At 43.7% G+C, this 27,637-nt stretch overlaps 1 protein-coding gene across 2 annotated transcripts in view; it reads left to right on the top strand.

Moving 5' to 3' along the window:
- The first annotated feature begins 1,369 nt into the window (after nt 1-1,369).
- The window catches only part of LOC123044561 (equilibrative nucleotide transporter 3), a 30,307-nt gene continuing 4,039 nt past the window's right edge, over nt 1,370-27,637 (top strand). The window contains exons 1-2 of one of the 2 annotated variants that reach the window (XR_006420171.1): nt 1,370-3,517; nt 4,555-5,079. Coding sequence is in view for 1 of the 2 variants with exons in the window: in XM_044467335.1 (XP_044323270.1) it covers nt 3,515-3,517 (3 nt within the window). In the remaining variant the exon portion in view is untranslated. Of the gene's footprint in view, nt 3,518-4,554; nt 5,080-27,637 lie in introns of those variants that run through there. The other variant, XM_044467335.1, reaches the window with a different exon arrangement.

The following is a 27,637-nucleotide window of genomic DNA, read 5'->3' as shown; positions in this document are numbered from 1 at the left end:
AAGGGCAAGGAGATCGCCTATTTCGTGAAGATCTACCGCTAGTGAGGCAAGTCCTTCGTGGGCGACAGCCATGGTGGGATAGACAAGGTTGCTTCTTCGTGGACCCTTCTTGGATGGAGCCCTCCGTGGACTCACGCATCCGTTACCCTTCGTGAGTTGAAGTCTCCATCAACGTGGATGTACGATAACACCACCTATCGGAACCACGCCAAAAACATCCGTGTCTCCAATTGCGTTTAAATCCTCCAAACCCTCCCCTTTACTTTCTTGCAAGTTGCATGCTTTACTTTCCGCCGCCCATATACACTTTGCATGCTTGCCTGATATGTATTGTGATTGTTGTAATTATGCCTAACCTACACTTAAACCCAAAGAATCTTAAAAACTGCAATTTTGGTACTTAGTGTCTAATCACCCCCCCTCTAGACACCTCTTCTCAAGGTCCTACAGACCCCTTTCAGCTAAGTCGGTTCAAAAATGGGTTCTTTTTGAACGTCTCCAAAAAAATATCTATCTCTCCTATATTTTGAAAAAATGCACCTTTTGTATTATCATGTATAACATACATACAAAGAACGATTAGCTATATGCACATCTTCTCGTGGTGTTTCAGTCCGGTCTGTCATCGTTACATCAGTGCAGATGTCAGAACTCATTTTGTACCGCATCATATAACAAAAAGTGAAAGATTTAAAATAGATATATGATAGTTTATACTACAATCATATAAACATAAATAATGTATACTATATGATAAAAATAAAAGAACTAACACAGCTGTTTCAATAATTTGTAAAAAAGAAAAACGGTTTTTTTTCCTTTTCACCTAACCTTTTTTTTTGTAAGGTTTTCACCTAACCTTATCACTACAGCCAGTCTGCTCCTCTCTATAGCTGGCCAAATGGGCCGGCCCGGCCCGGCACGGCACGGCCCATCCTAATCGTGCCTGGCCCGGCCCGGCCCGCCTAGACACGATTATTATACGGGCCGTGCCGTGCCAGCCCGCGTGCTGCAGCCTGCAGCCCAGGCACGGCCCGTATGCTAATAGGGCGGGCCCACCGGCACGCCAGGCCCACTAATCTACCTCCTATTTTGCGCATTGAGCGTTTTTAGCCTATTTTTACCTGTTGGCCCATATTAGAATGCATAAAAAAATATAAAAAAGTTAATCGGGCCGTGCCGTGCCGACCCGCGTGCTCGCCCTTCAGGCCCAGGCACGGCCCATGGTGTGCCGCGTGCCGGGCCCGGCCCGTTTAGCACGTGCCGTGACGTGCCAGGCCCGTGCCATGCCGTGCCAGGCCCGTGCCATGCCGGCCGTGCTACCGGGCCGGCCCAACTATCCCGGCCCATTTGGCCAGCTATACTCCTCTCCCTCTACTCATCTCCCCGCCGCGTCGCCCCTGGCCTCCGCCCTTACCCCCACAGCCACCACAAATCGACGACCTCGCCTCCCATGCGCCCCTTCTCATCCCCTCCCCCGGTTCATCGGAGAGGAAAATTAGCAGGTCGAGCGACCAGATCCGCCCACATCTGGCCCCGTTGCAACTGGCGCCGACCGCGGTGTTGGCGGGAGGCGCCAACACGCCGCTCTCGGCCGTGGAGCTGCTCCCGCCGGGCCACCCGAACCCGTCCGTCGCCTGCTCGCCTCCAGCAGCGTCTTCTCCGAACACACAGCCGACGGTGGTACGTGCTTGTGCTGGCGTGGCCGCGGCTCCACGAGGCCGTGCTCGACCCCGCCGGTGTCGAGCCCTTCGCGCGCGCCCACGCCGGCCTCCCCGCCTACGCCTACTAAGGCCAGGACCAGGAGGCGAACGAGGTGATGCTCCAGGCCGTGACCGGCGTGTTGGAGCCGTTCATGGAGGTGCTGCTGGATGGGTACTGCCTCGGTGGAGGGTTTGAGGGCGTGGCCATGCTCGTCGACGTCGGTGGCAGCTCCGGCGCCTTCCTCGCGATGATCATGAGCAGGGTGCCCACCATCCGCCAGGGACTCAACTTCGACTTGCCAGACGTCGTCGCCGCCGCGCCTCCCATCTCTGGTGAGACCATCGATCCCCCAATCCGCTGGCCTTCCTGCCCGTTGTTGTTGCCATTGTCCTCTCCCCTGCTATCTTCTCCTCATGACAGAGCTTTACCCGTCTGAATCTTTAGTGAAGAAGGTGCAGGCATGTAGCCACGGGAGCACGGGACAGCTTGATCTAAATGGCAAGCTAAAGTGCAGCATTCGTGTACTGACAGTAATACTCTAGGCACTAAAGCGCAACGGTCGTGTGATGTTAGTAATCTTGTACGTACTATACGGTGGGTACTTAACTGCAGTCGTCGTCACCGACAGTAATCTAGTAAGTTGAAGCAGTGATTGAAAGTTGAAGCAGACTAACTAACAAACAAATCGGCAGAACATAGCACCACAATTTACCGTGACAATGCCACGACCAATCGTTACCACCACCACACACAGAAAATCTAAAGAAACAGATGTTGTTTTTGGTATCAACATATGCAGGAGACGAGTGGGGTAAACTATGCATAATGCACTCTTGCTGATACTGGCTTCAAAAAAATTAACCAGTTAAGAGTTCACATGCTAATACTGAAGATATTGTGCCATCCCCGTCCCTACCTAACATGGTAAAAATGGAAGGATAGGCACAATTTTTGCTATATTTTTGTTAGTTGGTTTTGTAGTACACTTATGGTAAATGCATATGCATTCCTTAGCATCTTTGCTTCAGAATGTTTAACCTGTTCAGAGTTCACGGTGTCAACATCAACAGTAGATGAGTTACAAAAAAAGATGAGTTTGATAATGAGTTTTTTTTAGGACCGATAATGTGGTTCACATGCTAATATTGAAGATATTGTGTATACTGCAGTTTTATCATAGCTTCTCGCCTGTGTTTTGTTACTCAAGAAACCACAATGAAGAAATCTAAGTCGTACATGGTATTTCTCTGTAAAATTGAACTGCTGCTGCATGAGCCAGAAGCTGATGATGAGCTGAAATCTACCATTTGTGTTGAGGCTTGAGACACACTCATATTGTTAATTTCTTGCCCTAAAAATTGTTTGTCTACTGATTGCCCTCAAAACTTTTTGTCTACTACTTGCCTACTCAATTTTTTGTACATATGTACATGTGTGTGGTGAACTGGTGGATTCATGCCAGAATTTTGCATTGTGCTTACAAGTCCTTAGAGTCATCTAATGCCAAATAATCTGCTGGGCAGACACAATTGATTTATGTGAAATAGTAGATGAGTATAAAATTAATTTAGCTAGAGTGTTGGCATGATCTCATTGTGTTCCATGAACTTTGTTGTTCCATATCTAATAATTATTACACATTTATAGATAAGAAAAATATACACAGATGTTCATACTTAGATCCACTTGCTTTAGTTCTTGACTATCCTTGATGCTCATTCACTTGTTGATGTTCCTTGGTTATCTGTGATGGACGAGGGGGGAGAAGGGATGGCAGAGGAGGTTTACAATATATAGGACGACAAATTACATGGTATGTTCCTGTATGCGGCCCATCTCTTTCCTTTTTCCCTTATACATTCTTGTAGCAAAGTTATGAACATAATCTGTTGACTATTTTACCCCAACGTGAAAAAAATGAAAGATACGAACATGATAGGCTGTCAAATTTTGATTAATGCTTAACTCCAGAAGCACACCTGCCAATAAAGTACAGTAGTAAAGATCTAAAAAATCAGAACTTGCTAAATATTTTATTTAGTGTATTATTTACAATTAGATATTTTATTATCGTTTATACACCAAGATTAGTTAACGCTCAAGGATTATTTATATTGCCTTTAAAGTAATCTGATAGCAAAACATACCGCTTGCTATTTAAGAAAACTGATAGAAAACTGAAAGAGTAAACAAATTTATATTTGTCCCACGAAGTTGGTTATGATTTATGAATATTTACTGAAATTAGGTATTCACAGGAACAAAGAAAGACACTAATTTAGGTGTTATCTGTGAAAAAATCCATACTAAATTACCCGATTAGCATTTAGAAATTGTAAACTCACATGAAAACAATACAAGTTTAGATGGTATTTTGATTCAAAATATCAGTTTGTGCTCCCAACATTATTTACTCTTCCCCTCGCTCGTGCTCCATATCCCCTGATGGCCTGATCCACAACCATTCTCTAAGCCTCTTGTGTGTACATGGGTAAGAAGGTCACATTTATACCATGATGCACCAGTTTGGTCACGATCTGCAATAGAACAAAGCCAAAGATGATAATGAAAATAACATCTTGTAAACAAATTATATGGACCGAGAAGTCCATTGGTAGTACTACTCTAGACAGGAACCAACATTTTTTAAGCTCATATACCATCAATTAGAAAGAATAGAACAAAGACATATAGGTAGATGCAAGGGGTACGTAGCTCTACTTACGGAAGACCAACTTGGGAGAAAACCTGACTTGCCCACCAGCTGCCGTTGCCGCCTCCAATAGCTATACTTATACTTACGTATATGCATGGGGTAGCTATACTCACAAACAAAAGACATGTACGTAGATGCAAGGAAGATGAGGAGGAAGGATGAAATGTAGGTCAGATGGGGAGTACCTGTACAGATCAAAGCACCGCCGCCGTCGCTTGCTGGTTCTCCCGAGCCATGGCCGGTCCAAAATTCTAGCCGCCGCGGCCACCTCCAATTTGTTCATAAGGGAGAGGGTTCGGGGCCGATGCCATGGTCGCCGTCTTGGGTGTTGGTGGCTGCTACACCACCGTTCGTGGCTTTTGTGCTCGCGAGGTTGAAGGCATGGATGCTTCATTTTAGATATGGAATCATTGATGATTGATTTTGTATATGAACTGATTGATGCTCGCCGTCTTTAATTATTTTTAATTGATAATTGAATAGATTGATCCTGGCCACGGTATGAATAGATATCTTAGAAAAGTTGTAATTGTGAAAGGAAAGAGTGGATAGCGATCGATTGTAGTACGTGAGGGACCCATGATCTCTACAGATAATATTTCATAACAAATTAAGTAGGTACATAATGCTTTCATAATGAGATTTTTTTCTATGTTGTATGATGCGTCTTTAAAATCTTTTATTTGTTTCCTTAAAATTTATTATTTGTTTCCTAAAGAATTTGCAATAATGGAAGGTATCGGTTGATTTGGGTAAGTTAGTAAAGTTAGATCCGTGATTGCGTGTACGTTTGGAAAGTGCTGATTTGCAAGGAAAGAGCTGAGGGGTAAATAAACCGGTGAATAAGAAACCAGCGTTGATGGGGAGGTGGGAGGAGGGACGGAAAAAAAACTGGACGAAGGTGGGAGGGTAGACGAAATAAAACCAGCGAAAAATAACCGGCGGACTATTCATTAACTGCTCCATTAGGAATAGAGATAATTATACTATCAACTTCCGGCTACCGTGGCTGTTGCCTGTATCTCAAATTACAGTGTATCTTCGTACTAGATTATTTTTCATTTCTCAACGAGCTCCACCCGCCGTGTTGAGAAAAAAATATATCAAGTTGCACATTTCACATATGGGCTGTGGCGCATGCGCGCGATCGCAGACGAGCAAACGTGAGCTCCAAATTGACGCGTTTTGCGTCGCACCGTGGCTGCATGGGGCGGCCTACGAGCGCGGGCTCTTGCTCGGAAAAACAAAAAACAAACGGTCACTACTGCCGAACGACTGCTTGCTCGCCCGGAAAAAAATCAGGAACTCCAAAAGAACATAACAAATTCAAAAACCTTTTCGAATTCAAAAAAGGCCATGCATTTGAATTTTTTAAGTTCATGAATTGAAAAAAAGTTCATGATTTTGAAAGAAGAGGTTTCACACAGATTGAAAAAAGTTCGTGAATTTCAATAATATCATCAACTTTGAAAAAAGTACATCAATTTTAAAAAATGTTCACCAATTTTTGAAATGTTCATTTGACAAGTTTTAAAAACAGTTCATCAATTTTGAAAAAACATTCAAAAGTTTTAAGAATACTTCATAGATTTCAAAAAAGAAGTTCATCAATATTGAAAAAATCATGAACTTGAAAAAAAAAGTTCATCAACTTCGAAAAAGAGTTCATCGATTTAAAAATATGTATATTTATCTAATTTGAAAAAAAATCATGCATTTTGAAAAAGAAAATAGAAAAAGAAAAATGTAAAAGGAAAATAAAGAAAAAGAAAACAAGACCGGTCCAGAAAAAACAAAAATCGAATTTTTTTGGCTGGGAAACTTCTGGAAGCTTCCCAAAACCAGGAAAAGGTCTCTCCCGTTGCACCCTAGATTGACCGGCCAAGGTAAGAGGGCCTTCAGCGCTAGTTAACGTTCACGGGCGCTGAAGGTGCCGAATAGGAAATGCCCGCGCGCTTTGGGCTGGCTCTATGCATGGCAGGGCCTCTGTTTTTTCTTTCCTTTTCTTTTTTCTTTTTGTTTCTTTTCTAATTTCTCATTTTACATTTTGTTTTACCTTTTTGTCTTTTTAATGGAATTTAAAATATTTTTATTTTTCATAAATGTTTAAAATTAAAAAAAAAGTGTGGACAAATTTTCATAAAGTTTAAAAAATGTTCTCAAATTTTTTAAAAGTATTCCTTAATTCAATAAAATGTTTGTGAATTAAAAATTGTTAGTGATTTTAAAAATGTGAATTCATATAATCTTCCAGTTTTATAAAATTATGAATTTGAAAAAAAAATCTTGGCAGTGGAAACGAAGAGCGGTCGAGAAGAGTGTGGATTTTGACTAGGGTTTGGTTCAGTGGATATTGCGGGGGCGCGTGGGAATTGGATGGGCCAGCGTGAGCCGGATCCGACGCGTCCTGGCTGCCCCATATATGGGCTGAATCAAACGCATCTGAGTGCGTCCGGACCGCCCCACATATGGGTTGGATCCGACACATCCAACTATGTCGGGACCACCCCACATATGCGTTCGATTTGCGGGATGCCAGACAACCCGGCTGGTTTGAGAGAGCCGATTGGGTAGCAATTTCGTAACCGGTTATTGACCGAATTGTTCGCCTGGATGTATATAGGAGGATTTGAGGTTTTGGTTGTAGATGGCATGCGTGCTTAAGGCAGCAGTTAGTTTCACGGACTAGTACTTCTGCCCTGAATGTTCTACTCCGTTAGAGTTGTGTCAAATATGTGTATAAACTAGGTTACAGTTGGACTCTGAGTAGTATTGTGTTTAGATAGGATATGGAGTTGTGTCCTACACTTGTATCCTATGCCTCTCATATATAGCGAGGGTAGACACACGATGTAATATATGCCAACATAATAGCACATGTACGCAGGGGGAGCCGGCGACGTGTGTCGGCACCTGGGTGGCCGGTGTGTGATATTGTGACGGTGTCACGGGAGGAGCGCCCGTAGTCAGACCCCGGGGATGTAGTCATACCTGAAGGAAATATGCCCTAGAGGCAATAATATAGTTATTATTTATTTCCTTATTTCATGATAATGAAGGAAATATGCCCTAGAGGCAATAATAAAGTTATTATTTATTTCCTTATAATCATGATAAATGTTTATTATTCATGCTAGAATTGTATTTACCGGAAACATAATACATGTGTGAATACATAGACAAACAGAGTGTCACTAGTATGCCTCTACTTGACTAGCTCGTTAATCAAAGATGGTTATGTTTCCTAACCATGAACAATAAGTTGTTATTTGATTAACGAGGTCACATCATTAGTAGAATGATCTGATTGACATGACCCATTCCATTAGCTTAGCACCCGATCGTTTAGTATGTTGCTATTGCTTTCTTCATGACTTATACATGTTCCTATGACTATGAGATTATGCAACTCCCGTTTACCGGAGGAACACTTTGGGTACTACCAAACGTCACAACGTAAATGGGTGATTATAAAGGAGTACTACAGGTGTCTCCAATGGTCGATGTTGGGTTGGCGTATTTCGAGATTAGGATTTGTCACTCCGATTGTCGGAGAGGTATCTCTGGGCCCTCTCGGTAATGCACATCACATAAGCCTTGCAAGCATTACAACTAATATGTTAGTTGTGAGATGATGTATTACGGAACGAGTAAAGAGACTTGCCGGTAACGAGATTGAACTAGGTATTGGATACCGACGATCGAATCTCGGGCAAGTAACATACCGATGACAAAGGGAACAACGTATGTTGTTATGCGGTCTGACCGATAAAGATCTTCGTAGAATATGTAGGAGCCAATATGGGCATCCAGGTCCCGCTATTGGTTATTGACCAGAGACGTGTCTCGGTCATGTCTACATTGTTCTCGAACCCGTAGGGTCCGCACGCTTAAGGTTACGATGACAGTTATATTATGAGTTTATGCAACTCCCGTTTACCGGAGGAACACTTTGGGTACTACCAAACGTCACAACGTAACTGGGTGATTATAAAGGAGTACTACAGGTGTCTCCAATGGTCGATGTTGGGTTGGCGTATTTCGAGATTAGGATTTGTCACTCCGATTGTCGGAGAGGTATCTCTGGGCCCTCTCGGTAATACACATCACATAAGCCTTGCAAGCATTACAACTAATATGTTAGTTGTGAGATGATGTATTACGGAACGAGTAAAGAGACTTGCCGGTAACGAGATTGAACTAGGTATTGGATACCGACGATCGAATCTCGGGCAAGTAACATACCGATGACAAAGGGAACAACGTATGTTGTTATGCGGTCTGACCGATAAAGATCTTCGCAGAATATGTAGGAGCCAATATGGGCATCCAGGTCCCGCTATTGGTTATTGACCAGAGACGTGTCTCGGTCATGTCTACATTGTTCTCGAACCCGTAGGGTCCGCACACTTAAGGTTACGATGACAGTTATATTATGAGTTTATGCATTTTGATGTACCGAAGGTTGTTCGGAGTCCCGGATGTGATCACGGACATGACGAGGAGTCTCGAAATGGTCGAGACATAAAGATTGATATATTGGAAGTCTATGTTTGGACATCGGAAGTGTTCCGGGTGAAATCGGGATTTTACCGGGTTACCGGGAGGTTACCGGAACCCCCCCGGGAGCCATATGGGCCATCATGGGCCTTAGTGGAAAGGAGAAAGGGGCAGCCCAAGGGGGCTGCGCGCCTCCCCCCATCCCCTAGTCCTATTAGGACTAGGAGAGGTGGCCGGCCACCCCTCTCCCTCTTTCCCCCTTGGGAATCCTAGTTGGAATAGGATTGGGGGGGGAGTCCTACTCCCGGTAGGAGTAGGACTCCTCCTGCGCCTCTCCCTCTTGGCCGACGCCCCCTCCCCCCTTGGCTCCTTTATATACGGAGGCAGGGGCACCTCTAAACACACAAGTTGACACAAGTTGACACAAGTTGATCCACGTGATCGATTCCTTAGCCGTGTGCGGTGCCCCCTGCCACCATATTCCTCGATAATACTGTAGCGGAGTTTAGGCGAAGCCCTGCTGCTGTAGTTCATCAAGATCGTCACCACGCCGTCGTGCTGACGAAACTCTTCCCCGACACTTTGCTGGATCGGAGTCCGGGGATCGTCATCGAGCTGAACGTGTGCTCGAACTCGGAGGTGCCGTAGTTTCGGTGCTTGATCGGTTGGATCGTGAAGACGTACGACTACTTCCTCTACGTCGTGTCATCGCTTCCGCAGTCGGTCTGCGTTGGGTACGTAGACAACACTCTCCTCTTGTTGCTATGCATCACATGATCCTGTGTGCGCGTAGGAAATTTTTTGAAATTACTACGAAACCCAACAGTGGCATCCGAGCCTGGTTATTGATGTTGATGTTATATGCACGAGTAGAACACAAGTGAGTTGTGGACGATACAAGTCATACTGCCTACCAGCATGTCATATTTTGGTTCGGCGGTATTGTTGGACGAGACGACCCAGACCAACCTTACGCGTACGCTTACGCGAGACCGGTTCCCTCGACGTGCTTTGCACAGAGATGGCTTGCGGGCGACTGTCTCTCCAACTTTAGTTGAACCAAGTATGGCTACGCCCGGTCCTTGCGAAGGTTAAAACGGAGTCTATTTGACAAACTATCGTTGTGGTTTTGATGCGTAGGTGAGATTGGTTCTTACTTAAGCCCATAGCAGCCACGTAAAAAATGCAACAACAAAGTAGAGGACGTCTAACTTGTTTTTGCAGGGCATGTTGTGATGTGATATGGTCAAGGCATGATGCTGAATTTTATTGTATGAGATGATCATGTTTTGTAACCAAGTTATCGGCAACTGGCAGGAGCCATATGGTTGTCGCTTTATTGTATGCAATGCAATCGCGATGTAATGCTTAACTTTATTATTGAACGGTAGTGATAGTCGTGAAAGCATAAGATTGGCGAGACGACAACGATGCTACGATGGAGATCAAGGTGTCGCGCCAGTGACGATGGTGATCATGACGGTGCTTCGGAGATGGAGATCACAAGCACGAGATGATGATGACCATATCATATCACTTATATTGATTGCATGTGATGTTTATCTTTTTATGCATCTTATCTTGCTTTGATTGACGGTAGCATTATAAGATGATCTCTCATTAAATTATCAAGAAGTGTTCTCCCTGAGTATGCACCGTTGCCAAAGTTCGTCGTGCCCAGACACCACGTGATGATCGGGTGTGATAAGCTCTACGTCCATCTACAACGGGTGCAAGCCAGTTTTTGCACATGCAGAATACTCAGGTTAAACTTGACGAGCCTAGCATATGCAGATATGGCCTCGGAACACGGAGACCGAAAGGTCGAGCGTGAATCATATAGTAGATATGATCAACATAAACGATGTTCACCATTGAAAACTACTCCATCTCACGTGATGATCGGTCATGGTTTAGTTGATTTGGATCACGTAATCACTTAGAAGATTAGAGGGATGTCTATCTAAGTGGGAGTTCTTAAGTAATATGATTAATTGAACTTTAATTTATCATGAACTTAGTCCTGGTAGTATTTTGCAAATTATGTTGTAAGATCAATAAGCTTGCGTTGTTGCTTTCATATGTTTATTTTGATGTGTTCCTAGAGAAAATTGTGTTGAAAAATGTTAGTAGCAATGATGCGGATTTGATCCGTGATCTGAGGTTTATCCTCATTGCTGCACAGAAGAATTATGTCCTTGATGCACCGCTAGGTGACAGACCTATTGCAGGAGCAGATGCAGACGTTATGAACGTTTGGCTAGCTCAATATGATGACTACTTGATAGTTTAGTGCACCATGCTTAACGACTTAGAATCGGGATTTCAAATACGTTTTGAACGTCATGGACCATATAAGATGTTCCAGGAGTTGAAGTTAATATTTCAAGCAAATTCCGAGTTGAGAGATATGAAGTCTCCAACAAAGTTCTATAGCTAAAAGATGGAGGAGAATCGCTCAACTAGTGAGCATGTGCTCAGATTGTCTGGGTACTACAATCGCTTGAATCAAGTGGGAGTTAATCTTCCAGATAAGATAGTGATTGACAGAATTCTCTAGTCACCATCACCAAGTTAGTAGAACTTCGTGATGAACTATAGTATGCAAGGGATGATGAAAATGATTCCCGAGCTCTTCGTGATGTTGAAATCGACGAAGGTAGAAATCAAGAAAGAGCATCAAGTGTTGATGATTGACAAGATCACTAGTTTCAAGAAAAGGGCAAAGGGAAAGAAAGGGGAACTTCAAGTAGATTGACAAGCAAGTTGTCACTCCCACGAAGAAGCCCAAAGCTGAACCAAAGCCTGAAACTGAGTGCTTACACTGCAAAGGAAATGGTCACTGGAAGTGGAATTGCCCTAAATATTTGGTGGATAAGAAGGATGGCAAAGTGAAAAAGGGTATATTTGATATACAGATGTTTGATGTGTGCTTTACTAGTGTTTATAGCAACCCCTCGGTATTTGGTACTGGTTCAGTTGCTAATATAGTAACTCGAAACGAGAGTTGCAGAATAAACAGAAACTAGTTAAGGGTGAAGTGATGATGTGTGTTGAAAGTAGTTTCAAGATTGAAATGATCATCATCGCACACTCCCTATACTTTCAGGATTAGTGTTGAACCTAAATAAGTGTTATTTGGTGTTTGCGTTGAGCATGAATATGATTTGATCATGTTTATTGCAATACGGTTATTCATTTAAGTAAGAGAATAAACTGTTGTTCTGTTTACATGAATAAAACCTTATATGGTTACACACCCAATGAAAATGGTTCATCGGATCTCGATCGTAGTGATACACATATTCATAATATTGAAACCAAAAGATGCAAAGTTAATAATGATAGTGCAACTTATTTGTGGCACAGCCGTTTAGGTCATATCGGTATAAAGCGCATGAAGAAACTCCATGCTAATGGGATTTTGGAATCACTTGATTATGAATCACTTGATACTTGCGAACCATGCCTCATGGGCAAGATGACTAAAACTCCGTTCTCCGGAACAATGGAGCGAGCAACAGATTTGTTGGAAATCATACATACTGATGTATGTCGTCCGATGAATATTAAGGCTCACGACAAGTATCATTATTTTCTGACCTTCATAGTTGATTTGAAGCAGATATGAGTATATCTACTTGATGAAACACAAGTCTGAAACATTTAAAAAGTTCAAAGAATTTCAGAGTGAAGTAGAGTATCATCGTAACAAGAAAATAAAAGTTTCTACGATATGATCGTAGAAGTAAAATATTTGAGTTACGAGTTTGGTCTTCAATTAAAACAATGTGGAATAGTTTCACAAATTCATGCCACCTGGAACACCACATCATAATGGTGTGTCCGAACGTCATAACCGTACTTTATTGGATATAGTACAATCCATGATGTTCCTTACCAATTTACCAATATCGTTTTGGGATCATGCATTAGAGACAGCTGCATTCACGTTAAATAGGGCACCATCTAAATCCGTTGAGACGACACTAAATGAACTGTGGTTTAGCAAGAAACCAAAGTTGTCGTTTCTTAAAGTTTGGGGCTGCGATGCTTATGTGAAAAGTTTCATCCTGATAAGCTCAAACCCAAATCGAAGAAGTGCGTCTTCATAGAATACCCAAAGGAAATTGTTGGGTACACCTTCTATCACAGATCCGAAGGCAAAAACATTCGTTGCTAATAATGGATCCTTTCTAGAGAAGGAGTTTCTCTCGAAAGAAGTGAGTGGGAGGAAAGTAGAACTTGATGAAGTAATTGTACCTTCTCCCTTATTGGAAAGTAGTTCATCACAGAAATCTGTTCCTGTGACTACTACACCAATTAGTGAGGAAGCTAATGATGATGATCATGTAACTTCAGATCAAGTTACTACCGAATATCGTAGCTAAACCAGAGTGAGATCCGCACCAGAGTGGTACGGTAATCCTGTTCTGGAAGTCATGTTACTAGACCATGATAAACCTACGAACTATGAGGAAGCGATGATGAGCCCAGATTCCGCGAAATGGCGTGAGGCCGTGAAATCTGAGATTGGATCCATGTATGAAAACAAAGTGTGGACTTTGGTGGAGTTGCCCGTTGATCGGCAAGCCATATTGTATAAATGGATCTTTAAAGAGGAAGACGGACGTTGATAGTAGTGTTACTATCTACAAAGCTCGACTTGTCGCAGAAGAGTTTTCGACAAGTTCAAGGTGTTGACTACAATGAGATTTTCTCAACTGTAGCGATGCTTAAGTCTGTCCGAATCATGTTGCAATTGCCACATTTTATGAAATCTGGCAAATGGATGTCAAAACTGCATTCCTTAATGGTTTTCTTAAAGAAGAGTTGTATATGATGCAACCAGAAGGTTTTGTCAATCCTAAAGGTGTTAACAAAATGTGCAAGCTCCAGCGATCCATCTATGGACTGGTGCAAGCATCTCAGAGTTGGAATATACGTTTTGATATGTTGATCAAAGCATATAGTTTTGTACAGACTTATGATGAAGCCTGTATTTACAAGAAAGTGAGTGGGAGCACTACAGCATTTCTGATAAGTATATGTGAATAACATATTTTTGATCGGAAATAATGTAGAATTATTCTGCAAAGCATGAAAGGATACTTGAATAAGAGTTTTTCAAAGAAAGACATCGGTGAAGCTACTTACACATTGAGCATCAAGATCTATATAGATAGATCAAGACACTTGATAAGATTTTTCAATGAATACATACCTTGATAAATTTTTTGAAATAGTTCAAAATGGAACAGTCAAAGAAGGAGTTCTTGCCTGTGTTGCAAGGTGTGAAATTGAGTAAGACTCAAGACCCGACCATGGCAGAAAATAGAAAGAGAATGAAAAGTCATTCCCTATGCCTCAGTCATAGGTTCTATAAAGTATGCTATGCTGTGAACCAGACCTATTGTATACCTTGCTCTGAATTTGGCAAGGGAGTACAATAGTGATCTAGGAGTAGATCACTGGACATTGGTCAAGAATATCCTTAGTAAGGACTAAGGAGATGTTTCTCGATTATGAAGGTGATAAAAGAGTTTGTTGTAAAAGTTACATCAGTGCAAACTTTTACACTGATCCAGATGACTCTAAGTCTCAACCTGGATACATATTGAAAGTGGGAGCAATTAGCTAGAGAAGCTCCGTGCAGAGCATTGTGGACATAAAATATTTGCAAAATACATACGGCTCTGAATGTGACAGACCCATTGACTAAGCTTCTCTCACGAGCAAAACATGATCACACCTTAGTACTCTTTGGGTGTTAATCACATAGCAATGTGAACTAGATTATTGACTCTAGTAAACCCTTTGGATGTTGGTCACATGATAATGTGAACTATGAGTGTTAATCATATACAGATATGAATATTGGTGTTAAATCACATGGCGATGTGAACTAGATTATTGACTCTAGTGCAAGTGGGAGACTGAAGGAAATATGCCCTAGAGGCAATAATAAAGTTATTATTTATTTCCTTATAATCATGATAAATGTTTATTATTCATGCTAGAATTGTATTTACCGGAAACATAATACATGTGTGAATACATAGACAAACAGAGTGTCACTAGTATGCCTCTACTTGACTAGCTCGTTAATCAAAGATGGTTATGTTTCCTAACCATGAACAATGAGTTGTTATTTGATTAACGAGGTCACATCATTAGTAGAATGGTCTGATTGACATGACCCATTCCATTAGCTTAGCACCCGATCGTTTAGTATGTTGCTATTGCTTTCTTCATGACTTATACATGTTCCTATGACTATGAGATTATGCAACTCCCGTTTACCGGAGGAACACTTTGGGTACTACCAAACGTCACAACGTAACTGGGTGATTATAAAGGAGTACTACAGGTGTCTCCAATGGTCGATGTTGGGTTGGCGTATTTCGAGATTAGGATTTGTCACTCCGATTGTCGGAGAGGTATCTCTAGGCCCTCTCGGTAATACACATCACATAAGCCTTGCAAGCATTACAACTAATATGTTAGTTGTGAGATGATGTATTACGGAACGAGTAAAGAGACTTGTCGGTAACGAGATTGAACTAGGTATTGGATACCGACGATCGAATCTCGGGCAAGTAACATACCGATGACAAAGGGAACAACGTATGTTGTTATGCGGTCTGACCGATAAAGATCTTCGTAGAATATGTAGGAACCAATATGGGCATCCAGGTCCCGCTATTGGTTATTGACCAGAGACGTGTCTCGGTCATGTCTACATTGTTCTCGAACCCGTAGGGTCCGCACGCTTAAGGTTACGATGACAGTTATATTATGAGTTTATGCATTTTGATGTACCGAAGGTTGTTCGGAGTCCCGGATGTGATCACGGACATGACGAGGAGTCTCGAAATGGTCGAGACATAAAGATTGATATATTGGAAGTCTATGTTTGGACATCGGAAGTGTTCCGGGTGAAATCGGGATTTTACCGGGTTACCGGGAGGTTACCGGAACCCCCCCGGGAGCCATATGGGCCATCATGGGCCTTAGTGGAAAGGAGAAAGGGGCAGCCCAAGGGGGCTGCGCGCCTCCCCCCATCCCCTAGTCCTATTAGGACTAGGAGAGGTGGCCGGCCACCCCTCTCCCTCTTTCCCCCTTGGGAATCCTAGTTGGAATAGGATTGGGGGGGAGTCCTACTCCCGGTAGGAGTAGGACTCCTCCTGCGCCTCTCCCTCTTGGCCGGCGCCCCCTCCCCCCTTGGCTCCTTTATATACGGAGGCAGGGGCACCTCTAAACACACAAGTTGACACAAGTTGACACAAGTTGACACAAGTTGATCCACGTGATCGATTCCTTAGCCGTGTGCGGTGCCCCCTGCCACCATATTCCTCGATAATACTGTAGCGGAGTTTAGGCGAAGCCCTGCTGCTGTAGTTCATCAAGATCGTCACCACGCCGTCGTGCTGACGAAACTCTTCCCCGACACTTTGCTGGATCGGAGTCCGGGGATCGTCATCGAGCTGAACGTGTGCTCGAACTCGGAGGTGCCGTAGTTTCGGTGCTTGATCGGTTGGATCGTGAAGACGTACGACTACTTCCTCTACGTCGTGTCATCGCTTCCGCAGTCGGTCTGCGTTGGGTACGTAGACAACACTCTCCTCTCGTTGCTATGCATCACATGATCCTGTGTGCACGTAGGAATTTTTTTGAAATTACTACGAAACCCAACAGATAAATGTTTATTATTCATGCTAGAATTGTATTAACCGGAAACATAATACATGTGTGAATACATAGACAAACATAGTGTCGCTAGTATGCCTCTACTTGACTAGCTCGTGAATCAAAGATGGTTAAGTTTCCTAGCCATAGACATGAGTTGTCATTTGATTAACGGGATCACATCATTAGAAGAATGATGTGATTGACTTGACCCATTCCGTTAGCTTAGCACTTGATCATTTAGTATGTTGCTATTGCTTTCTTCATGACTTATACATGTTCCTATTACTATGAGATTATGCAACTCCCGTTTACCAGAGGAACACTTTGTGTGCTACCAAACATCACAACGTAACTGGGTGATTATAAAGGAGCTCTACAGGTGTCTCCGACGGTAAATGTTGGGTTGGCGTATTTTGAGATTAGGATTTGTCACTCTGATTATTCGGAGAGGTATCTCTGGGCCCTCTCGGTAATGCACATCACTATAAGCCTTGCAAGCAATGTAACTAATGAGTTAGTTACGGAATGATGCATTACGTAACGAGTAAAGAGACTTGCCGGTAACGAGATTGAACTAGGTATTGGATACCGACGATCGAATCTCGGGCAAATAACATACCGATGACAAAGGGAACAACGTATGTTGTTATGCGGTTTGACCGATAAAGATCTTCGTAGAATATGTGGGAGCCAATATGAGCATCCAGGTTCCGCTATTGGTTATTGACCGGAAACGTGTCTCGGTCATGTCTACATTGTTCTCGAACCCGTAGGGTCCGCACGCTTAAGGTTTCGATGACAGTTATATTATGAGTTTATGAGTTTTGATGTACCGAAGGAGTTCGGCGTCTCGGATGAGATTGAGGACATGACGAGGAGTCTCGAAATGGTCGAGACGTAAAGATCAATATATTGGACGACTATATTCGGACTTCGAAAACGTTCCGAGTGATTCGGGTATTTTTTGGAGTACCGGAGAGTTACGGGAATTCGCCGGGGAGTATATGGGCCTTATTGGGCCATACGGGAATAGAGGAGAGAGGCCAAAAGGAAGGAGTCCCGCGCCCCCCCTCTGGTCCGAATTGGACAAGGGGCGCAGCCCCCTTTCCTTCTTCCTCTCCCCCTCTTTCCCCTTCTCCTACTCCAACAAGGAAAGAGGGAGTCCTACTCCCGGTGGGAGTAGGACTCCCCTTGGCGCGCCCCCTCCTAGGCCGGCCGCCCCCTCCCCACTTGCTCCTTTATATACGGGGGCAGGGGGGCACCTCTAGGCACAACAACAATTGATCCCTTGGATCTCTTAGCCGTGTGCGGTGCCCCCCTCCATCAAGTCCACCTCGATAATATCGTAGCGGTGCTTAGGCGAAGCCCTGCGACGGTAGAACATCAAGATCGTCACCACGCCGTCGTGCTGGCGGAACTCTCCCTCGAGACTCGGCTGGATCGGAGTTCGAGGGACGTCATCGAGCTGAACGTGTGCTAGAACTCGGAGGTGCCGTAGTTTCGGTGCTTGATCGGTCGGGCCGTGAAGACGTACGACTACATCAACCGCGTTGTTCTAATGCTTCCGCTTTCGGTCTACAAGGGTACGTGGACACACTCTCCCCTCTCGTTGCTATGCATCACCATGATCTTGCGTGTGCGTAGGAATTTTTTTGAAATTACTACGTTCCCCAACAGTGGTATCAGAGCCTGGTTTTATGCGTAGATGTCATATGCACGAGTTAAACACAAGTGAGTTGTGGGCGATACAAGTCATACTGCTTACCAACATGTCATACTTTGGTTCAGCGGTATTGTGAGATGAAGCGGTCCGGACCGACATTACACGTACGCTTACGCGAGACTGGTTTCACCGTTACGAGCACTCGTGCTTAAAGGTGACTGGCGAGTGTCTGTCTCTCTCACTTTAGTTGAACCGAGTGTGGCTACGCCCGGTCCTTGCGAAGGTTAAAACAGCACTAACTTGACGAACTATCATTGTGGTTTTGATGCGTAGGTAAGAACGGTTCTTGCTAAGCCCGTAGCAACCACGTAAAAATTTGCAACAACAAAGTAGAGGACGTCTAACTTGTTTTTGCAGGGCATGTTGTGATGTGATATGGTCAAGACGTGATGCTATATTTTATTGTATGAGATGATCATGTTTTGTAACCGAAGTTATCGGCAACTGGCAGGAGCCATATGGTTGTCGCTTTATTGTATGAAATGCAAACGCCCTGTAATTGCTTTACTTTATCACTAAGCGGTAGCGATAGTCGTAGAAGCAATAGATGGCGTAACGACAACGATGCTATGATGGAGATCAAGGTGTCGCGCCGGTGACAATGGTGATCATGACGGTGCTTCGGAGATGGAGATCACAAGCACAAGATGATGATGGCCATATCATATCACTTATATTGATTGCATGTGATGTTTATCCTTTATGCATCTTATCTTGCTTTGATTGACGATAGCATTTTAAGATGATCTCTTACTAAAATTATCAAGAAGTGTTCTCCCTGAGTATGCACCGTTGCGAAAGTTCTTCGTGCTGAGACACCACGTGATGATCGGGTGTGATAGGCTCTACGTTCAAATACAACGGGTGCAAAACAGTTGCACACGCGGAATACTCAGGTTAAACTTGACGAGCCTAGCATATAACAGATATGGCCTCGGAACACGGAGACCGAAAGGTCGAACGTGAATCATATAGTAGATATGATCAACATAGTGATGTTCACCATTGAAACTACTCAATCTCACGTGATGATCGGACATGGTTTAGTTGATTTGGATCACGTGATCACTTAGATGACTAGAGAGATGTCTGTCTAAGTGGGAGTTCTTAAGTAATATGATTAATTGAACTTTAATTTATCATGAACTTAGTCCTGGTAGTATTTTGCAAATTATGTTATAGATCAATAGCTCACGTTGTTGCTTTCATATGTTTATTTTAATATGTTCCTAGAGAAAACTGTGTTGAAAGATGTTAGTTGCAATGATGCGGATTGGATTCGTGATCTAAGGTTTATCCTCATTGCTGCACAGAAGAATTATGTCCTTGATGCACCGCTAGGTGACAAACCTATTGCAGGAGCAGATGCAAACGTTATGAACGTTTGGCTAGCTCAATATGATGACTACTTGATAGTTTAGTGCACCATGCTTAACGGCTTAGAATCGGGACTTCAAAGATGTTTTGAACGTCATGGACCATATGAGATGTTCCAGGAATTGAAGTTAATATTTCAAGCAAATACCCGAGTTGAGAGATATGAAGTCTCCAACAAGTTCTATAGCTAAAAGATGGAGGAGAATCGCTCAACTAGTGAGCATGTGCTCAGATTGTCTGGGTACTTCAATCGCTTGAATCAAGTGGGAGTTAATCTTCCAGATAAGATAGTGATTGACAGAATTCTCTAGTCACCATCACTAAGTTACTAGAACTTCGTGATGAACTATAGTATGCAAGGGATGACAAAAACGATTCCCGAGCTCTTCGTGATGTTGAAATCGACGAAGGTAGAAATCAAGAAAGAGCATCAAGTGTTGATGATTGACAAGACCACTAGTTTCAAGAAAAGGGCAAAGGGAAAGAAAGGGAAACTTCAAGTAGAATGGCAAACAAGTTGTCACTCCCGTGAAGAAGACCAAAGCTGGACCAAAGCCTGAAACTGAGTGCTTACACTGCAAAGGAAATGGTCACTGGAAGTGGAAATGCCCTAAATATTTGGTGGATAAGAAGGATGGCAAAGTGAACAAGGGTATATTTGATATACAGGTGTTTGATGTGTGCCTTACTAGTGTTTATAGTAGCCCTTGAGTATTTGATACTTGTTCGATTGCTAAGATTAGTAACTCGAAGCATGAGTTACATAATAAACAGAGACTAGTTGAGGGGAAGTGATGATGAGTGTTGGAAATAGGTCCAAGATTGATATGATCATCATCACACACTCCCTATATTTTCGAGAGTGGTGTTAAACATAAATAAATGTTATTTAGCGTTTGCGTTGAGCATGAATATGATTTGATCATGTTTATCGCGATACCGTTATCCATTTGAAGTTAAAGAATAATTGTTATTCTGTTTACATGAATAAGACCTTCGATGGTTATACACCCAATGAAAATAGTTTGTTGGATCTCGATCGTAGTGATACACATATTCATAATATTGATGCCAAAAGATGCAAAGTTAATAATGATAGTGCAACTTATTTGTGGCACTGCCGTTTGGGTCATATCGGTGTAAAGCGCATGATGAAACTTCATAAAGATGGATTTTTGGAATCACTTGGTTATGAATCATTTGATGGTTGCGAACCGTGCCTTTTGGGCAAGATGACTAAAACTCCGTTCTCCGGAACAATGGAACAAGCTACTGACTTATTGGAAATAATACATACCGATGTATGCGATCCAATGAGTGTTGATGCTCGTGGCAAGTATCATTATTTTCTGACCTTCACAAGATGATTTGAGCAGATATGGGTATATCTACTTGATGAAACATACGTCTGAAATAGTTGAAAGGTTCAAAGAATTTCAGAATGAAGTGGAAAAATCATCGTAACAAGAAAATAAAGTTTCTGCGATCTGATCGCGGAGACGAATATTTGAGTTACGAGTTTGATCTTCAAGTAAAACAATGTGAAATAGTTTCACAGCTCACGCCACCTGGAACACCACAACGTTAAGGTGTGTCCGAACATCGTAACCGCACTTTATTGGATATGGTGCGATCTATGATGTCTCTTACTGATTTACCACTATTGTTTTGGGGTTATGCATTAGAGACAGCTGCATTCACGTTAAAAGGGCACCATCTAAATCTGTTGAGACGACAGCATATGAACTGTGGTTTAGCAAGAAACACAAGTTGTCGTTTCTTAAAGTTTGGAGCTGCGATGCTTGTGTGAAAAAGTATCATCCTGATAAGCTCAAACCCAAATTGGAGAAGTGCATCTTCATAGAATACCCAAAGGAAACTGTTGGGTACACCTTATATCACAGATCCGAAGGCAAGATATTCGTTGCTAAAAATGGATCCTTTCTAGAGAAGGAGTTTCTCTCAAAAGAAGTGAGTGGGAGGAAAGTAGAACTTGATGAGGTAACTGTATCTTATCCTGAATTGGAAAATAGTTCATCACTGAAATCAGTTCCAGTGATTCCTACACCAATTAGTGAGGAAGCTAATGATGATGATCATGAAACTTCTGATCAAGTTACTACAGAACCTCGTAGGTCTTCCAGAGTACGGTCCGCACCAGAGTGGTACGGTAATCCTGTTCTGAAAGTCATGTTACTAGACCATGATAAACCTACGAACTATGAGGAAGCGATGATGAGCCCAGATTCCGCAAAATGGCTGGAGGCCATGAAATCTGAGATAGGATCCATGTATGAGAACAAAGTGTGGACTTTGGTGGACTTGCCCGATGATCGGCAAACCATAGAAAATAAATGGATCTTCAAGAGGAAGACGGACGTTGATAGTAGTGTTACTATCTACAAAGCTCGACTTGTCGCAAAAAGGTTTTTGAAAAGTTCAAGGTGTTGACTACAATGAGATTTTCTCAACTGTAGCGATTCTTAAGTCTGTCCGAATCATGTTAGCAATTGCCACAATTTATGAAATCTGGCAAATGGATGTCAAAACTGCATTCCTTAATGGTTTTCTTAAAGAAGAGTTGTATATGATGCAACCAGAAGGTTTTGTCAATCCTAAAGGTGCTAACAAAATATGCAAGCTCCAACAATCCATCTATGGACTGGTGCGAGCATCTCAGAGTTGGAATATACGCGTCGATAAGTTGATCAAAGCATACAGTTTTATACAGACTTGCGGTGAAGCCTGTATTTACAAGAAAGTGAGTGGGAGCACTACAACATTTTTCATAAGTATATGTGAATGACATATTGTTGATCGGAAATAATGTAGAATTATTCTGCAAATCATAAAGGAGTGTTTGAAAGGAGTTTTTTCAAAGAAAGACCTCGACAAAGCTACTTACGTATTGAGCATCAAGATCTATTGAGATAGATCAAGACGCTTGATAAGATTTTCAATGAGTACATACCTTGACAAGATTTTGAAGTAGTTCAAAATGGAACAGTCAAAGAAAGAGTTCTTTGCCTGTGTTGCAAAGGTATGAAATTGAGTAAGACTCAAATCCCGACCACAGCAGAAAATAGAAAGAGAATGAAAGTCATTCCCTATGCATCAGTCATAGGCTCTATAAAAGTATGCCATGCTATGGACCAAACCTATTGTATACTCTGACCTGGTTTGGCAAGGGAGTACAATAGTGATCTAGGAGTAGATCACTGGACATTGGTCAAAATTATCCTTAGTGGAATAAGGATATGTTTCTCAATTATGGAGGTGACAAAAGGTTCATCGTAAAGGGTTACGTCGATACAAGTTTTGGCAGTGATCCAGATGACTCTAAAGTCTCAATCTAGATACATATTGAAAGTGGGAGCAATTAGCTAGAGTAGCTCCGTGCAGAGCATTGTAGACATAGAATATTTGCAAAATACATACGGCTCTGAATGTGACAGACTCGTTGACTAAGCTTCTCTCACAAGCAAAACATGATCACACCTTAGTACTCTTTGGGTGTTAATCACATAAGCGATGTGAACTAGATTATTGACTCTAGTAAACCCTTTGGGTGTTGGTCACATGACGATGTGAACTATGGGTGTTAATCATATACAGATATGAATATTGGTGTTAAATCACATGGTGATATGAACTAGATTATTGACTCTAGTGCAAGTGGGAGACTGAAGGAAATATGCCCTAGAGGCAATAATAAAGTTATTATTTATTTCCTTATTTCATGATAAATGTTTATTATTCATGCTAGAATTGTATTAACCGGAAACATAATACATGTGTGAATACATAGATAAACATAGTGTCACTAGTATGCCTCTACTTGACTAGCTCGTGAATCAAAGATGGTTAAGTTTCCTAGCCATAGACATGAGTTGTCATTTGATTAACGGGATCACATCATTAGGAGAATGATGTGATTGACTTGACCCATTCCGTTAGCTTAGCACTTGATCGTTTAGTATGTTGCTATTGCTTTCTTCATGACTTATACATGTTCCTATGACTATGAGATTATGCAACTCTCATTTATCGGAGGAACACTTTGTGTGCTACCAAACGTCACAACGTAACTAGGTGATTATAAAGGAGCTATACAGGTGTCTCCGAAGGTAAATGTTGGGTTGGCGTATTTCGAGATTAGGATTTGTCACTCTGATAGTCGGAGAGGTATCTCTGGGCCCTCTCGGTAATGCACATCACTATAAGCCTTGCAAGCAATGTAACTAATGAGTTAGTTACGGAATGATGCATTACGTAACGAGTAAAAAGACTTGCCGGTAACGAGATTGAACTAGGTATTGGATACCGACGATCGAATCTCGGGCAAGTAACATACCGATGACAAAGGGAACAACGTATGTTGTTATGCGGTTTGACCGATAAAGATCTTCGTACAATATGTGGGAGCCAATATGAGCATCCAGGTTCCGCTATTGGTTATTGACCGGAAACGTGTCTCGGTCATGTCTACATTGTTCTCGAACCCGTAGGGTCCGCACGCTTAAGGTTTCGATGACAGTTATATTATGAGTTTATGAGTTTTGATGTACTGAAGAAGTTCGGAGTCCCGGATGAGATCGGGGACATGACGAGGAGTCTCGAAATGGTCGAGACGTAAAGATCGATATATTGGACGACTATATTCAGACTTCGGAAAGGTTCCGAATGATTCGGATATTTTTTGGAGTACCTGAGAGTTACGGGAATTCGTCGGGGAGTATATGGGCCTTATTGGGCCATACGGGAATAGAGGAGAGAGGCCAAAAGGAAGGAGGCATGCGCCCCTCTCTGGTCCGAATTGGACAAGGGGCACAGCCCCCTTTCCTTCTTCCTCTCCCCCTCTTTCCCCTTCTCCTACTCCAACAAGGAAAGAGAGAGTCCTACTCCCGGTGGGAGTAGGACTCCCCTTGGCGCGCCCCCTCCTAGGCCGGCCGCCCCCTCCCCCCTTGCTTCTTTATATACGGGGGCAGGGGGGCACCTCTAGGCACAACAACAATTGATCCCTTGGATCTCTTAGCCGTGTGCGGTGCCCCCCTCCACCAAGTCCACCTCGATAATATCGTAGCGGTGCTTAGGCGAAGCCCTGCGACGGTAGAACATCAAGATCATCACCACGCCGTCATGCTGACGGAACTCTCCCTCGACACTCGGCTGGATCGGAGTTCGAGGGACGTCATCGAGCTGAACGTGTGCTAGAACTCGGAGATGCCGTAGTTTCGGTGCTTGATCGGTCGGGCCGTGAAGACGTACGACTACATCAACCGCGTTGTTCTAACGCTTCCGCTTTCGGTCTACAAGGGTATGTGGACACACTCTCCCCTCTCGTTGCTATGCATCACCATGATCTTGCGTGTGCGTAGGATTTTTTTTGAAATTACTACGTTCCCCAACAATACCGGTGAACCTCGTTAACAAATCTCGGTGTCGTGGCTCATATGATTACTTGGTCCTTGGATGATCGACGATAATGCATTTCAAATTTATTTTAACAAGTGGTATTATGAGCTAGGTGGTTCGGAGGCTATGAATTTTGATCTAGAGGAAGTATCAAGTCTGACATTGCAGCCGGCAGCGGCGTGGTTCCCGACGAGATTGGAAACGAGGCAATCGAAAGCTGGAGGAGTTCTTGACGGGATCGGAAAGCAGCAGTTGCAGCAGGTGTCGGATGCAGAAAGATCGCGTGCGCGTTGCGGCAGCAGGGGACGTGCGGCGATCGATCAGTGGATACAGGCGCGCGCGGCGGTGTGTGCGTGCGGATCGCAAGTATGCGATCCGGAGGCACACGTGGCAGGCAACGCAGCCGAAGCCGAAGTGCTCGCGGTGTGGGCTGGCCCATCGGGGCTAGCTGGTGCCTGCACGTCTTGTGCTGGTGGACAAGGCGCGGAAGGAGCTGGCAAACTCTGTGTGGAAGCCTGGAAGGTCTGCGATGCATTTGCCTCAAAAAAAAAGTCTGCCATGCATGTTCAATTCATGCTCCACGAGATTTGTTCGTTGAAAAAAAGAGGACCGAGTCCTCATGTATACGACGCAAGGTAGCAGATTGTTCTGAGCGAAAAAGGAAAATCCATCAAGCGATACGTATCCATTGAAGCTAGCAGGGACATTGACAAAGCAACAAACATCATTGGAGGTTGAGCTAGAGCTACTACACGTGAAGATCAAAAGCGTTTTGATTGGATTGCTACTAGTACTGGGAGGTGACCACGTTAGGTTTGCTTGTGTACTTTGGCACCGTGGAAAGAAGCTCAGTTATTTTTCACAAGGTCGATTGTACGAAGAATCACGATGGCATCGGGCATCGGGTTTAAGGTGGAGAAATTCAACGAAACTGGAAACCTTGGGTTATGGCAGACATGGATGAAAGATTATTGGCGCGACAGGATGCTTAAAGGTGTTGCGGGAAGTCATGACAACTATGATGGAATTATTATATGATGGATAGAAATTCAGAGAAAATGATTTGGGAGCCTCGAGCGTGTCATGCAGCCGGACAAGGTTTGGCTTGGTCGGACTGGACAGACTGACGGGATCGACGCAAATCGGTTAATACATAAGACGGTGGTGGGATCGGCGTGGAAACATGTGGCACATGCCCGATGGCTTGTGTGGCTTCGACAAGACTATGCCGTGGGGTTGATTCAAGGTGGTGTGCACACAGAGCTTGAAGTCGACGGGACACGAGGGTGGACTGATCATCTACCATGGAGTCATGTTGAAGGTGGACCTGGATTGAGGGGTTGCGGTGTAAGGATCCAGATAATCGAAGCCTATTTCAGCTGAAGAAAAGCGAGTGACACGTAAATCGGACTAGAGCCCAGTGGTTTGATGGAAGCGTGAAACTTGTCATCGGTCAGCGATGATCGATGATACTCTGCAGTGGGGTTGAGTGGTGTGGGTTCGCGACCCTTGAGACTCGACCGGGACATCAGAGGCTCCGCGCGGTAATAGCGGCGAGGTGTGCGGTATGCACGGGACATGGAGATGAGCCAGGGCTCTGGTGGTCATACATGTGTTGAGACAACTGTGAATTTGACTCAAGATGACTACACGCAACGTTGAAATTCTTTCAAGTTCCAGACAGACGGTCAAGGAAGAGCGGTGATGTTGAGTTCAGATAACTCTTATGTGTGACACCCAATGTGTGAGTTGTTCACTTTCACGTAGGTCAGCAATCGGTGTGCGATGGCGTTGAATGGATACTCAAGAAGTTGGGAGCGTAAACTAGAGTGATGTGGAACTTAATTTCGCTCGAGCGTTGATTGTGTTCAAGAAAATGAGGAACTACAAGTTGCAGTTGGAGTCCCATGCACTCTTTGGAGTAGCAGCGGTACTCATGTGATAAGCTCAAATCCAATATACATGGAAGTTTGACATATGGACGAATTCGGTGTGGTGGAGAATATTCGCCAAGGTGAAGTTTGTTAGAATTGTGTCGAATATTGTGTATAAGAGCATCTCCAGCCGTTGAGCCCCCCAGGAGGCATTTTTTTCGCCTCCTGGGGGGCTTCCGGCGAGAACTTTGGTCTGGGGGCTGGAATTTGTCCACTCGTTGCGCCCCAGGAGCAGTGTTGGCGAGAAGCGGGAGCCGACTCCGCTGCCGTGGTCTCCGTCCGCTCCATCAGGGAGAGCGCCAGGAGCGCGCGCATGGCGCCGCTGTTGACCACGGCCAGGACGTGCTCGAGCTTGGCGGAGAGGTTGCGGAGCGCGGCGAGGCACGCCAGCCTTGTGTCGGCTGGGACGTCGGTGGCGGTGCGCGCGGCGACGAGGAATGGGAGGAGGTCGGCCGTGGAGAGCGGAAACTCGGTGTTGGCCAGCGAGGAGACGGAGAGGAGGAGCCACGTCTTCTCCACAGCCGCCCAGGCCATCCCGTCCGCAGCCGCGCGCGCAGGCCACGCCCTCCCGCTCGC

Source organism: Triticum aestivum, chromosome 2B, assembly GCF_018294505.1.
Source record: "Triticum aestivum cultivar Chinese Spring chromosome 2B, IWGSC CS RefSeq v2.1, whole genome shotgun sequence".
NCBI lineage: Eukaryota > Viridiplantae > Streptophyta > Magnoliopsida > Poales > Poaceae > Triticum > Triticum aestivum.
Note: the sequence above shows the minus strand (reverse complement) of the source record. Positions and strands in the feature narration are given on the sequence as shown.